The sequence below is a fragment of the Lissotriton vulgaris genome, chromosome 5 (assembly GCF_964263255.1).
Source record: "Lissotriton vulgaris chromosome 5, aLisVul1.2, whole genome shotgun sequence".
NCBI lineage: Eukaryota > Metazoa > Chordata > Amphibia > Caudata > Salamandridae > Lissotriton > Lissotriton vulgaris.
The window spans coordinates 1,178,244,358-1,178,260,013 of NC_141693.1; the positions used below are offsets into that span (position 1 = coordinate 1,178,244,358).

At 45.3% G+C, this 15,656-nt stretch overlaps 1 protein-coding gene across 2 annotated transcripts in view; it reads right to left on the minus strand.

Moving 5' to 3' along the window:
- Positions 1–12,265, minus strand: part of ATE1 (arginyltransferase 1) — a 513,860-nt gene extending 501,595 nt beyond the window's left edge. Inside the window, exon 1 of one of the 2 annotated variants that reach the window (XM_086922952.1) lies at positions 12,148–12,265. In XM_086922952.1, the coding sequence (XP_086779078.1) occupies positions 12,148–12,232 (85 nt within the window). In that variant the 5' untranslated portion in view covers positions 12,233–12,265. The remainder of the gene's footprint in view (positions 1–12,147) is intronic. The other variant, XM_086922953.1, reaches the window with a different exon arrangement.
- Between the last annotated feature and the right edge of the window lie 3,391 nt (positions 12,266–15,656).

The following is a 15,656-nucleotide window of genomic DNA, read 5'->3' on the forward strand; positions in this document are numbered from 1 at the left end:
AACAAGCATTAGAAATGCAATAGGTCTCGCAGCATTAGAGTTAGTGCTTTTAGAATTGTTTATGGGTTTTTTTGTAAATCTTTAGCATGAGGTTGAGGGTGAGTGAGGGTGAGTGAGGGTGAGGGGTTGAGGGTGAGTGAGGGTGAGGCTGAGGGGTTGAGGGTGAGTGAGGGTGAGTGAGGGGTTGAGGGTGAGGGGTTGAGGGTGAGTGAGGGTGAGGGGTTGAGGGTGGGTGAGGGGTTGAGGGTGAGTGAGGGTGAGGGGTTGAGGGTGAGTGAGGGTGAGGGTGAGTGAGGGTGAGTGAGGGTGAGGGTGAGTGAGGGTGGGTGAGTGTGAGTGTGAGTGGGGGTGAGTGTGGGTGAGTGTGGGTGAGGGATTGAGGGTGAGGGGTTGAGGGTGAGTGAGGGTGAGGGGTTGAGGGTGGGTGAGGGAGGGTGAGGGGTTGAGGGTGAGTGGGGGTGAGTGAGGGTGAGGGGTTGAGGGTGAGTGAGGGTGAAGGTGAGTGAGGGTGAGGGTGAGTGAGGGTGGGTGAGTGTGAGTGAGGGTGAGTGAGAGTGAGGGTGAGTGAGAGTGAGGGTGAGTGAGAGTGAGGGTGAGTGAGGGTGAGTGAGAGTGAGGGTGAGTGAGAGTGAGTGAGGGTGAGTGAGGGTGAGTGGGTGAGGGTGAGGGTGAGTGAGGGTGAGTGAGAGTGAGGGTGAGTGAGGGTGAGTGAGAGTGAGGGTGAGTGAGAGTGAGGGTGAGTGAGAGTGAGGGTGAGAGAGAGTGAGGGTGAGAGAGAGTGAGGGTGACTGAGAGTGAGGGTGAGTGAGAGTGAGGGTGAGTGAGGGTGAGGGTGAGTGAGGGTGAGGGTGAGTGAGGGTGAGTGAGGGTGAGTGAGGGTGAGTGAGAGTGAATGAGGGTGAGTGAGAGTGAGTGAGGGTGAGGGTGGGTGAGGGTGAGTGAGGGTGAGTGAGGGAGGGTGAGGGTGAGTGAGGGTGAGGGTGAGTGAGGGGTTGATGTTGAGGGGTTGAGGGTGAGTGAGGGTGAGTGAGGGGTTGAGGGTGAGTGAGATGGCCGCAGCTCTGTAGAGCTCTGTGTTGCTTGGGAGCTTCACGACTAAATGTCGGGACCCACGCTTCTATCATCTGACTTGGCAGATGACCCACTGCATTGGAACACAGCACCTTTCAAAACATGCCCGCATTGTCCGTTTTGAAGAAATGCTGACTGCGGGACAGCTGGAAGTCTGACTGACCATTGTGAGGCTGCCATCTTAAAAGCATTCCAAACAGCCTGAGGAGAGCGCATCCATAGCGCTTGCCACCTCCAAAACACGTGATTCAATTCTCAATGATTGAGGGAATCAGCGGAACAGTCGGCGCTGCGAGGGATATACCCCAGTGGTGAGGATTGCCGTGAATCAGACTCCAGACTGGTGGCCGCCGTGGAATCAAGATGGCGTCGGAGAGGGCGTAGGTGGAGGGCCCGTTGCCGGGGCGACGCGGAGGACCTGCTGCAGCATCGGGAGGGTGGCGGAGAACTGCAAGCCCCCAGGGAGCCAAGACACTGTGTTGGAGGTGAGCCTGGCAAGGGTCCTCTACCTGACATCACTGCACTGAAGTGGCAGCGGAGACTCAGAGCGAAGGGGAAGACCGGTGAGCCACACAATCTCCCGTGTGTCCCTCCAGTAACAGTGGAGAGTGCCGGGGAACACAGGGGGTGATTGATGGAGATGGCAGGCACATTCAACAACGTAGTCAGGAGGCCTGCGCCCGAGGCCCTGAAAGCTCCTGAACGTTCCCTGAACCGGTGAGTGAAGAGCGGAAGCGGCTCATCGCGGTGAGCGGGTCACTGGGGGCGCCTTGACTGCCTTATCTTTGGGGGCCTCTCTTTATCTAAAATTAAACTTCGGCACCACTAACCTCTAAATGGTGACCCGAGAGAAGCCCTTTACCCTCAAATGGTTATATTAGGGATCGGAGGGGCACCTTTACACACACAAGATACGTGTGACGCTGTGCTCTGCAGCTGGAGGACGGGCGGCACCGAGGGAGCTGCGACCGGCCTGTGGGAATGACTGGCAGGATCAGTGTGCCTGCAGCCCGGTAGATGAGCATGGCTCGCGGCGGACTGAGACGTAGTCTTGCTGTAGGCTGCGACACGGCGGGAAGGGGAGGGGGCGGAGCGGGTGAGCTGCGCGAGGGACGCAAACCGCGTGGAGTCTTACCGGGGGAGGGGGGGGTGGGCTTGGAGGATGGAGGGTTAGCCTTAGTGTTAGGAAAGACGAGTGATGTGACCGTTGCGGCGATGTTACACGGAAGGAAGTTAGACGGCGTTAGACGGAAGGAAGAGAGGGGAGGGGGAGGAGAAATGCGACACGGCGGGAGGGGGCGGAGCGGGTAAACAAAGACGGACGCGCACGCGCTTTTAAGGTCAATGCGCATGCACATAAGCTCAATGCGCATGCGCATTGACCTTAAAAGTCACGGGCACTGCAAGGAATCGCCACGATTCCTTGCAGTGTAGATAAAGAGTGGATAAGTCGCAATACTCTCGCTTGCTCGATGCGCATGCGCATCGACAGGCGAGACCTAAAAAGCCCACCACTCGGTAAGTTTCTGCCAAACCTTTCTTTATTTGAAGGAAGTGAAGCTGCATGTCAGCACAGTCCAACAGTAATCTGCCCAACGCGTTTCATGATGTTAATCACTTCATCAGGGGCTTCCAATTTGAAAACTGCAATTAACCGGCACCGCAGATAAATGTTCCTCCCCGCCCCGATGGGCCGTTCTCGGCAGTCCTGTGGGAGCGTCAAGCGGCGAAACCATTAAGGACATTTGGTGCCAGCTATTGAAGGAGCGAGCAAGTGGAGCGATCAATCAGCCCCGTACCACAATCGTGTCTTGTGCAGTTAGTTGTTTCTAGGGCTGAGTGCCCTTGTCACCAGCTCTCTCCCCAATGTTCCGGCGTGTCTCACTTCAGAGTACCGTGCACGGAGGTTTTAGTTACTTTCAGCCCATCATTTGTGTGTGTGCATGTGTATGATCTCTCAAGCCCTTCTCTAACCCTATGTTTCCTGGCCTGGCTGTGCAGCTCACTCCCTCTACATTGCTGCAGGTTTGAATGCAGTTTACATGGTCCCCGACATCAAGTTATGTCTTGTGGGTGTTCGTGAATACACGTGTCAATATGGGGGTCTGTGTGTGCTTTGAAAAGTTACTGAGTGGAGTGCCATCATCATTCTTTGAAATATTGCGGCTAATATTTAACGGGACACTGCCCTGGTCCCGACAGTGGCACCAGCTAATAAGAGTTCCCCCTGTGACAGGACAAGTTGTGGAGAAATATACACATATACATACACACACACACACACACATATACATACACACACACACACACACACACACACACACACACACACACACACACACACACACACACACACACACACACACACACACACACACACACACACACACACTATTAAAATCAAAATGTCGCTAGTGCAATTTTATAGCCCAGAAATAGCCTTAAAACATATGTAATACTCCATAAGTAAATATATACGGTCAATAACCTATATCTGGTTGATAACATAATTGTCCTTCTTACATTCTGGGACCTGGGAGCCTATTCTTTAACTTATACTTGTAGACCCAAAAGAGAGAGCGAGAGGAAAAATCATGATCACTATACATCGTCCACAAACTTCAAAAACAACACAAAAGTTATGGTGCAGAAGCTCAGAAAGTGGTGTGGCAAGGGAATGTTGGTCCACAATGCAGGTAAGTATAACGAACGGACACCCTAGCAATGAGCTGGATAATAAATTACAGTGATAGATGGAATATAGTTAGCCCCTGAGCCTTTTTGGCTCCAGTGCCACTGCATCTGCGACACTATTGATAGCTACATCCTTCAGCGAGGATAAACTAAAATAGGTTTGTAGAACTCAGCACTCGGTAGCCTCTCAGTCTTTCCTGCTTCTTATATGATTTCACTTCACCCACTTCACAGAAGTGCAGGGAGCTCACCTGCAGGCCAATGCCTGTGAAGCAGAGAGACAGTTCACTTGAGCATCCAAAGACCAGGCATGGGTCCACTGAATAAGTCCTCTTCTCTCACTAAGTCTCCAGGATTGTGAAAGAATGTAGTTCAAACATCTGTCTGCACTCATAACCGCCACTGTTTCCTCTAATTTCCAATATTAGCCCACATACCAAAATATGACTAAGGAAACATGGAGGACCTTACAGAAACCATGTAGCACGAACAAAACAACACCAGAGCTGAAAAATGGTTAGCCATGAGTATCAGTAAACAACTGCATACAATGTCCAAATGTGTACACCACTATGCCCCCTCTAAAGTTTTTTCTATTTTACTTATGGTGTTTCAATACACTGAATTCTTGATAATGCTAAAAATGCATTTTTGTCAGGTCATAGGAAATAGAACTTCTAAGTATCTCCTTTGGCTTCGTATGTGATGTTAGTAATACTGCTTTAAATTAAACAAACATTACGTATATATTTAGATTAAAAGCTGAATGTAGATTCAGAGCACTGTCTATGAAAAAGACTGGTACGGTACTTACATCTGCTTACCAGTAACCCTCTGCCTCACTGACTAATTGGGTGCGAGGTCACGAGTAAGCAGTTTCAGATAGGCAGCCAGGGCCTGAGCCAGCTCACTCTCACTGTGATGGCACATGGCTCACACTAAAAGGCTTTTCCTTTTTCTACACGGATACCCATCCACTTCTCCTCCTTCCATTTGCTTCAGTTTAGGAGCTCACTGTCACCCTTCAGTGGGTTGGCAGAGTCTTAATGTCTGCTGCGGTCAGAGGTCTGGTGTTTGCAGTTTCAGACTGGCAGCTAGGACCTGAGCCAGCAGTGCTACATTTTTAAAACAATAACTGGCAGGGCCCTCTTCAGGAGGCATCTGCAGCTTGCACCACCCATTGCCTGTGCCAGCCTGCCAATGACAGTACCAACATAACTACTAACCATCATACGCCTATAACCCCCCACCACCACTACCACCCCCTAAAAAGCTATAAAATGGCTTGGCCGGAAGGTATTACTAATTGTTAATATGTATTGTATTAAGTCGTGCTCATCTCTAAATTAGACGAACAGTGCCACCATGTGGCAGACGGTCATAAGTGCTGGTATTGACAATTAGGTGCTAGTGCCGAGCTCCGGAAACCTCTGGCTCAAATTAAGCCCTGGCAAGCTTACTCTCACTGTAGTCTGTGGCATCAGATTGCACACACTAAAAGTTATTTTCTCATTGCATGTCCACGCCCAGCCCATCCTCTTCCTTTCTCTTACTTTCAATGTATGAGTTTTCTGTCACTAAATCCACAATCTCCTCTCTGCAGCTTCCAAGAATGTTCTCTAGACAGCTACAGTGAGTCGATGGTATTGTCTGTTGCCACAATGTTGAACTATGAGCCTAATAGAGTACTCCTGACGTGCCGCAGGAGCTGTCAGCTGATATCAAAAGAGAGGCGAGTCCACGGGTAGGTGGCAAGCACAAGGTAATCGCAACAGGCAATTCACTGTGGAGAAAGTGGTGGGAAGAGAAGGGTGTAACCAACCTGATGTCACGGAGAATTCTGGAGTCACAAAGGTCCTAGAGCTAAAGCAATGCTGAGTGTGGGCCTCATAGTGGCAGGTTACCTTTTCACAGGGCACTTGGCTGGGTATGTTCTTTGCAGGATGTGAAATAGTATTTCCACATAACATCAAGGGAATAGCCATAAAATAAATATCCAACACTTTAAATCATATTGCTCTCTATGAGTGAGAGAAGCATGTGATCCAAACCTTTTCTATGAAGGCACGCTTGAAATGTCCCCCAAACAAGTTTTTCGTCCTCCTTACTTTCTTGCATTATCCCTTCACTTTTATACATTTCTATTCTTTCTTTCTATTGTTTTATTCCTTCCAGATGTCATTTTACCCTGCTTATTTTTTTCTTCTTTGCATTTTCCTTTCTTGCACACTCATTGCATTTGCCTCTCATTTATTTTATTTTATTTGCTTTTTTATCACTTCTGTTGGAAAATTTCCTTTCTGAGTGGCCACCCAGTATTTTTCGCCTGTTGCTGGACCCTTTATTTTTGCCAGCTTTAGAAACTCTGTGCACTTTAACCCTGTTAACCAGTGGTAAAGTAGCCTGTGCATCCACTTTCAACAGTCGTATTGGCATGTTCCTAAATAGCATATTTAGCTTACATATAGTATACGGTACAACATGTACCGGGGTCTGCAAGTTAAATGTCACTAGTGGCATGCAGCACCTATTGAGCCATCCACTGCAGTGATAGTGCAAGGTATCCTGACGGTAATCGGGTCTGGTGGCATAGTGGACTAATGGGTCTACTTTGGGGGCCTGTTTTCGACCTCATGGTCACATGTTTAAATCCCGGTGGGTCCACTTAGCCTTTCATCCTTCTAAGGTCAATAAAATGAGTACCACTGAGGTTGGTAACAATAAACATCTGTCATTCAGCACCAAGATGCCCTTGAGTGAACGTGTGCTTGTTATGTTCTGTTATCAGTGTATTAACTGGAATTCAATTTGTTAAAATTAACCTTTTTGACAGATTTATGCCTCTCTTTTAAGGATTAATATGTTTCCCCTATGTTGGCCTTTGTGCCCACAAGTTAGAGTGCATGTTTTTTAAAAGTAGGACATGCAGAAATGTTAAGACATGTACAAATGTAATGTCCTTACAGTTACTCGCACCCAAAAGCTATTTTTCACTATGAGGCCTAACTGCCCTAGGTAGAAACTAAGGTTAGAATGCTAATACTGTATGTCATGAATGTGATTAGCTAGAAAAGTAATTAAACAACTATTTTTAATTGTTATTAAAAATAAAATTCAGTGGTGGTAGGAGGGTTTTTAATAAATATTAAGGGACGGTAACTTTGCTCTCCCACTTCTGCCAGCCAGTAACTAGCATCTGAAGGAGTGTGAAAAGGTGTGAGGTGCCTCCCAAAAGCAACCAAAAGGCTGACCTAAATGGGCAGAGATGACTCCTCTGAAGCAGACAGACTATGCAGGGTGGGTCTGTGAGCATCATTGTTGGCATTTATGACATTACAGTGTTAAATCCTGCTTGACTGTCAAATCCTGCTTGAAAAGTATACTGAGTTTTGCATATAACAATGAGGCTGCACATGAAAGGAAGGGAAACAAGAAAACAAAACAATTATTGTGTATCCATTGTTTGATCTCTGAAGAACCTGCTTTCTCCTACCAGTCATGTGCCTCTGAGTTTTTACATGTAACCCTGGCCACCACTGAAAAGAAGGTAAACAGAATGTAAACACAAATATTGTGCATCCATGGTCTGGTTGCTGAAGGACCTGCTTTGTCCTACCAGGCTTCAGCCTGTGGCTTTTTACATATAAACCTTGGGGCATCCTTGAGAATAAGGGAATTGGGATGCCAAAATGTTTTAGTGTATTGATTGTCTGATTGCTGGAAACCCTATGTTGTTCTAGCAGACTCCTGTTTCTGGGTTTAATGTGGGTACAGTGGATGCCCCAAACAGGATATTAGTGTTAGATGTGGGACGGCACCACGAGTACCATAGGACACTTCCAGCACACTCTTCCAGCCCCCAGAGCACATGTTGAGCATGGCCGAAGACATCCGTCACCTTGAAAATGCCCAAAGTGGGTAGAGTTGCCCCCAGAAACGTTTACCTGTTGGTTAGGGCATATCATGAGTCATTCCTACCCACTACTAGCTTATGGCAGGCATACATGTGGCATCTACAGGCACTCACTTCAGAACACTCCTGGACCTGTTGAACGTCAGAAGAGGACTGAGTCTGCTGTCTTAGACCTGAGAAGAGGCTAGAAGAGTAGACTTGCTCTCCCTTTTGTAGCCAGGACAAAGAAGTAGACACTGAGGGTCAAAAAGGCTAACTACTAAAGCTACATGGACATAACAAGCTATAAGAGGGCTTTTCCTGCAACAGCCGATCAGACAAGTGATACTGGACCTGGAAAGTACCCTACTGTTGGCCTCTAACTGCCACTGTGTGAGCCTCTAAGTGCCCCTTTGAGGTCATGGGGAGCCTAGAAGTGTACTCCTGTGACGGATTGGGACGAAACGGACTAAAGTCACAATCCAAAATCTTTGACGAAGATGAACCTGATTGGTGCATCCGACCAACGCTCCACTGCAGTCAGCGCTATGTCCCAGTCTACCATGACCATCAACTATCATTGTCACTTTATGCTTTTTTTGCGATATTCCTGCTTAAAACTTTTTTTAAATCATATTTCCGGTTCTCCTTATTGGTTTTTTGTCATTTTGTATATTAAATATTACTCTATTTTTTCACATTTGGAATTTTTATTGTGTTGCGCTTAGACTTTATTACTGTTTTGGTACTGCATAAATACTTTAAATAGTACCGTAACTTAAGCGTGTCTGCTCTGTGGCATAGCTACCAGGGTTTGAGTTAAGGTTAATTTAGTGACCTTGATGGTTCAGCTGACAAGGCTTGTGATTGTTCCTTGAGGTGAGTAGCCACCCACTCTAAATAACAGTCCAATTTCTTTCAACTTATCTTTCGCTACCCATGTTTTTTTCCATTGCCACCTCTTTCCTCCACCCCACAGCTGTAGTGCAGCATCTTCTTTCATGCTGTGTTATTTATTAGCTTTTGCTTCAGTCTTGTGACCTGCAAGTCACAAGTTAAAACTAAATATTGCCATGGTAACCGTTTAATTTGTCTAATGACACCCCTCTGAAACTAGTATAGTGAGTGTTTGCTAAACAGCATTTCTCTCCAGTGCATGTGCACTGCAGTGTTCTAAAAGGGTTTAGTACTGGTAATGCTGGTGCGAGGAGGTGTGACCTGTGATGTGCATCAGAAGAGACCTGGTTTCCCTTCGGAGGAAAGGATGACGGTAAGGAGTTGCATTATAGGGGCTAGGCTTGTGGTGTTGTAGTGAGGGTCAGATCATACTTTGTTGGCCAACCAGGGACATGGTGTAACTCATAGGGAGCATGAAGCTCTGCTAGTGGTAGTGGGCACAGCATGTGTGAATAAAAGGCAGATCCAGATTTCCATTTGAAAGGCCATGCATGCACCATGGCATAGGAATGATGGCCTATTCCACAGTAGAAAAACATCAGAATATAGCAAGCAATTTGGTTAAGTGGCACATTCCAAACTGCAGGTGTGATGCCCAGTAACCCATATTTTGCTCAAATATGCCATGAAGAGCTTCCCACACAATCATGAGAGGAAGTTTGCATTAATTGCAGTAGTATATATGCAACACTAGAGGAGTAGAGTTGAAATGAAGAAGTGGTGGCATAAACAGAAGCACAGTTCAAGGTTGAATATCTCACTGGAAGGAACTTGATATTATAATAAGAGATTAAAGAAGGAGTGAGGGTAAGCAGTAACTTTATGATTAAAGCTCCCTGTTATCAGTTTTTACTGATTTTTACAAAAAAATACAGACAGAAAACATTTATTTTCTTGTCTGTATTTATTTTTAAATGTGGATAAAAACCGAAATGGGGTTGCTTTTTGAGTAATTGTAAATACTGTCTGCCAGGCCAATAGCTGTGTGAATTAACAGGTGAGGGGGTTAAAAAAGAAAGGACTTTTAATATAGACGCTGTAACACCAGAAGATATGCACAAGGTTGATATTGAAATGTGCATATTTTCATTTAAGTGCATTGATTTATCTTCTGCAGGTGGTCTTGTCACTAAAATCTGACAGGCATTCAAGCAGGAGTGCATATTTATTGGTTAAATAAACATAGACACGTACTACTTTCAGCTGCATTTTGCCACAAAACCCAAAATAAATATGGATAATTACAGATAAAATTAGCAAAAAATAAATATGGATAAATACAGACGGAAATGTCAAAAAAATAAATACCATAAACCGGGGGCCCTATTTATGATATGTTAGTGTGTGATTTGATTTGCTGCATATAGAGTGCAGTTACCGAAAGGACGACGGCTGCATGGATTACTCCCGAGGTGGAGAAGGTGGAGACATAACAGTAAGTTCAAAAATTGTATGAGACAGAAAGGGTAAGAGAGGTAATAAGAGACTAACTGTAAAAATGTAGTCTACATGGGGGCACAGCAAAGAGAAAGAAATAAAAGTCTGGATGGGTCAGGCAAAACGAATCTGTCATTAGATGGCATACATACAGAGAGACCAAGCAATTTATAGGGTGATGTAGTATATTCAAGTTAGAAACAAGAACTATTGGTTAAAGCTGTAAGTATCCCTTTTTTCCTATGTATGCTGTAAAATGTTGCTAGTTTCAGCATTTTGCCTGAGAGGAGTGCATTCTTTAAATACCCTATTTGAGGCCAAAGTGGGAAGGCTTTGTTTTTTGTGGATTGCTACCTACTAAGCAATAAAGGCAGCATTTTGATTCAATTTGTGGACAAACTTACAGAAATCAGTTTGTTTGGGAAGTAACAAAAAATTCTAAAACGCTTTTAACAATATTGCACTATGCAGCTGAATGGGTATGTATCGTGCAATGGCTACCTGCACTTTATCTTTGAGATTGAAGTGAATGACCGCACCTGCAAAGTTACAAGACTTGATTTCTCTGTTATGTATCTTGCAGCAATGACTTGGAGCACATATAATACTGCTATCTACAGGCAGCATGGCTCAGTGTTCAGAGGTTGACCACACTTCTGAAACTGATAATGGCCATTGTTAATCATTATTCTTCCTTTTCTTTGACATTTTAAGAAGTTGTGATTAAAATGTCACATATGAATCAAAAAATGATTTCTATGTGTATTCTATGAAACTGTTCTCCTGTTTGATGTAGCGTATGTGGTTCTGTGTGTGTCTACGAATTAGGTTATAAATGTGGTTAGCATGTGGTGGGGATTCATATCGGTCCTGAAGACCATTGAATCTATTTTAGTTCAGTTTTTAGGCTATTTATTACATTGCACAAAGAGGGCTACTTTGTAAAATGTCTCCTGCCACATGGCCATAACTCCTTTTTTTCTATTCGAGATAAAATGGCACTTAGTATGATGGTTCACTGGCTAAAAACATGAAATGTCACACACAAGCATTCCGAAAACGTGAGAGTTATGTCAAAGTGCCACACGTAGACACACTGTAAATATGTTTTGAATGGTGAGAAAAGTATTCAGTATGGTGATCCCTATTATGTCCCTTGGAGACATTTTGCTTGTTTATAGGATGAAAACAAAACCCAAGGATAATGGCACCCTCTAAATGCGGGCGATTGGACAGGTGAAACTTTCTTTTGAAGCAAACAGAAGACACTGTGGAGCATGTGATAGTTACACGCACCATTAGGTAGGCCACTTGGCTGTTTTTTTTACCGTCACGACCAGCATTTTAATGTCCCAGTGGGTACAAAAATTAGGAAAATCCCCCAAGCAATCCCCTTCATCAGTACCTATTTAAAACAGTAAAAATATGAAAAAAGCACTTTGAACCTATGCACAATCGTAAAACGTCAACAAATGGCTAATATTTTTCTCTGGAAAAAGTGACCCCATACAAATGCAACTTTGAAAAAAAACTGGAGGAACGATTTGCCAAGGACTCCTTCTAGCCAGCAGTTGAAACAGAAAATAAAAGGCGCAGGTACGCACTAGCTCACCGTTTTTTGCTACTGAGAAGTGTCAGTACTGTCTCATTAAAGTACTGCGCACTACATGAGAAGTGCTGATACGCTCCCTTTCAAATGAAAGAACATGTTTTCAGTACTTTGAGTACCTTCCCAATTTGAAGCACTACTAGCACAATCCTAGAACATAGTTATGGATCACGTTGTTTGATTAGACATCTCTCATTTGAAACACGATCACGTTGCCGTGCAACAGAGCAAGGGACACCCGGAAGTAAACAGATGACACAAGCACGCAGAGGGCAGCGTCAGCCGTGCGCCGTGACTGGTGATGGTCTGTTCTGCTGTACTTGCTGCGGAAGACCGTTGTCTGTCTGCGGGGTTGTTATAGCAGTTAGCGGTCACGCAGGCAGGAATGCGGCCCATGCGCCTACCTTCAGGACAGGATCCCTGCGATTGCGTAAACAATGCGAAACGGACTGAGATCGGCGCTTCAGTGAACTATATGCCGCCATACCGTATTTCACCTTGCCCTCGGTGGCGCCGCAGTATCCACAGCGGCCGCACTCCCGCAATCCTCTGTACTCCGCCAGAGAGGGCATGGCTCCTGTACTGCTCTGTGGAAGGGCGGCTCTTGTTGCCCCTCCTATAACGAGGGCGGGGATGGGTGAGCGCAGGGTAGAGTGCTGCTTTTCAATTCTGGGTGCACAGAAGGGGTTCTGGGTTCTATCCCTTTGGAAACAGCTTATTTTATATTGCACTAAATTTGACAAGTTGCTGCAAATAACAGGTGTACTAACAGGTATTATGTAGTATAATTCATCCAGTTTATCAATATGGAAGATACAGGTTGAGTTTGAACTCTTTGGGTTAGAATGTATGATTTGTTCTGCAAGTAAACCTTGTGCTAATGTCAACAGCAAGCACTAACTTGCATAACGGTGAAGTAGCATACCAGCAAAGTACAGATGGAGGGAACACTTAAGCGGGAAGGTGGTGTAGAGACATGAACACTAAGAGAAGTGAAAGCACCAACAGGCCATACAGGGGCGCAACTAGGTCTTAAGTTGGGGGGGGGGGGGGGGGGGCTAACATGGCATACAAAGGGGCGTGGTTAACATGTTAATCAATGGGGGCGGGGCTAAAATGGCAGACAATCAGGATCGGGTAATGCTCAGGCCAAGCTAAGAAAAAGAAATGGCAAATTCTGCATTCCAAACTAGACAACAATCAGTTTTATGAGAATTCAATTGGAGAACAGAGGGTAATGTGAACCATTTATATAACAGACAAGGGATGTGTTCATCTTGCAATAAAGTGTCACTCAAATACATTAAATTGTCTCACAACGATATTATGTAGATGGTTAAAATTACAGCCTTTGTTCTAATGGAATGCCCATGAAACTGGGTCAAAAGAGCCCAGAACAACATGCTACGCTCTCACAGATATAATTCACACAAAAAGGGGACTCTGTCCACCCCGCAAAGACAGAGAAGGGATTTGAGATTTTGCAATGTGTCCATTTGAAGTGTTGTTACAAACTATAGCACCAACAAACATTAATTTATTGGCAGCACAGACATTAAAGCGTGGTGCTTTAATGTATAGGCAGTGGAAGTAGTGGCGGGTGGGATGCTGTGCAGCAGCACCCCCATCATCACCATGCTGGAATTCAGAGGGTGCATGAGAAATAATAAAGCATTTACATTTTGATAATATCATGTTACATTTGCTGTTCTTCAAAAGACAGGTCAATTGCCAGGCTGTTGATACTGCAAAAACACAGAACTTGGTAATTGCATCCCTGTCACAAAGTTCCAGTCCTCACCTCTTCGGCTGGCGCAGCTCCTATTATAATTGCATTTATATAGCGCTCACTAACCCTGATGAGGCGATTAAGAGCTTTTTCAGAGAGTAGCACGCTACTCTGGGACCCATAGAGGATCAGTGGTGAATTAATATAATGAAATATGAAAGTAATTTGAGCACTGGACATGTTAGTCTGTTATTTGGATTGAGAAGCATAGCGCAGGGATAGAAGAGGGAAAAGGTTTCATTTATATAGCACTTACTACCCCATATGAGGTGTTGAAGCGCTTTTTGGTGGGTAGCACGCTACTCTGGAACCCAAACAGAATTAGTGGGGACTGATATAGGGAAATATGAAATTAATCTGAGTGGTTTAAATCTTAGTCTTTTATTTGTATTGAAAAGGAATAGTGGAGGGATAGAAAAAGGAAGGTCTAGAATGTGTTTTTTAGGGGAGTTCATAGCAGTAGGAAGGGCTTTGGGATGGAGGTGGAAGAGTCAGAGGGAAGGGTTTAGAAAGGCTTGCTTGGGAGATCTGAATAGTAAAAGAGGTTTGAGATGATAGAAGGAGGGGTAGAGGAGAGAAGAGTATTGGGTTTAGGATGAATGAAAGAGTGTAGGTAGAGAATATACTGATAGAGGTATAGGGTTAGAAATAGGGCAGTGCATTGGAGAGAGTAGTAGAGAGAGGTTTGAGATGAGTCAGAGTGGAGGTAGGGAATATATTGCGAGAGATATATGGTGAGATCTAGGGTAGTGCAAAGTAATCAATATAAAGATACGTAAGTACATGAAAGGTATCTAAATGCATAAGGAAGGGAATCTATGTAGAATAAAGTTGCATTTAATAAACTAAGACTTTCAAATGGTGTTGTACTTGTGTGTTTGTGTAAGGTGTTAGATTATTCTGTACCATTACCGACCACTATCCCGCCTGAAATAAAGAAAAAAGCAAAAAACCTGTATTTTCACTCTATAATTCTTTCCACCAAGCTGAATCTGTTATCAGTTTCATATCTATAGCACCAAGAGGCTCCATGCGTACATGTTTAACAAATGGCCAAATAATACTGAAGAATGAAGAAAATAACAAAATGAGACCACACACAAGCCAAATTGTCTAGTAAACAAAATATGAAATGAAACTAAGAAAAAGTAATTATCCTAGTCTAGACTTATGGGCTGGGAACAAGCCTGGTGTTATATATCAGCTTAACAAATTGGGCCTGGCTTCAGATGGAGGAAATTCTTACAAAGAACCAGTAGAGGTCAGTGGTGGGAGTGCTACCGGGCGGTGACATGGGGTGGAAAGGGGCAGGGTGGGGGGTAGTAAACTATGAAATACAGCCAAATACAGGCAAGTAAACATAAAAATAAATAAAATGAATTTTGTTGCGTGCACTGCATCGCCAAATGCAATGCAGTGCGCACAACAAAATTTGTTTTATTTGAGGGGGGCGTGGCTGGCGGCCGAACATGGCGGCAGCATAGAGGACTAGCTCCGGCAGGCAAGCGGCCTCTCCATCTATCCGCACGATAATCCGTGACTAATTGTTACCTGCAGCACCGAATGCCCGAGACCGGGCGGGACTGGCGGCAGGTTCCCGGACGAAAATCGTGAATTGGACGACGGAGTTATCGTCGAGTGCAGATCCGACCGGAGCACAGGCCCACCTCCGGGCACTCGAGTGAGAACTGAGACCGACCGGAAGTGCAGCCTGCTCGGCTACTACAGACAGGAAGTGGTCGGTGCTGGAGGACCACACCCAGTGACGGCCCTGCCCAGTAACACTCTACTCGCTATACCCAGCGGAGGTTCATAGGAAGGGTGGCCGTACTTTATCAAGACTACCATCCGAACTTCGCACGACAGTCTGCCCTGCGGGGACCATCGAAGCGTCTCTCTCATCGTAACGGAAGCCCTCTTCATCTTAAACTGAGGTCCGCATCGTGACTGTGCTTTCTCTTGATATCCCACCGGACCGACAAACTGTATTCTCTCCGCGACCGAACGATGGCCGGGAATGGTGTGAAAGGCGGCACAACCCAGACTCGTATTGACCGCTTCACAAACGATAGAACCGCTTCCCCTCCGGCGAATCCCCCCGTAAAACCAGGCGAGCCTGGGGGAACGAAGAAGGCGACGCTGGATGACGTTATGAAGGCACTTTCGCAGGTCCAGACGACGGTGGGCTCTATCTCGACCGAAATCAC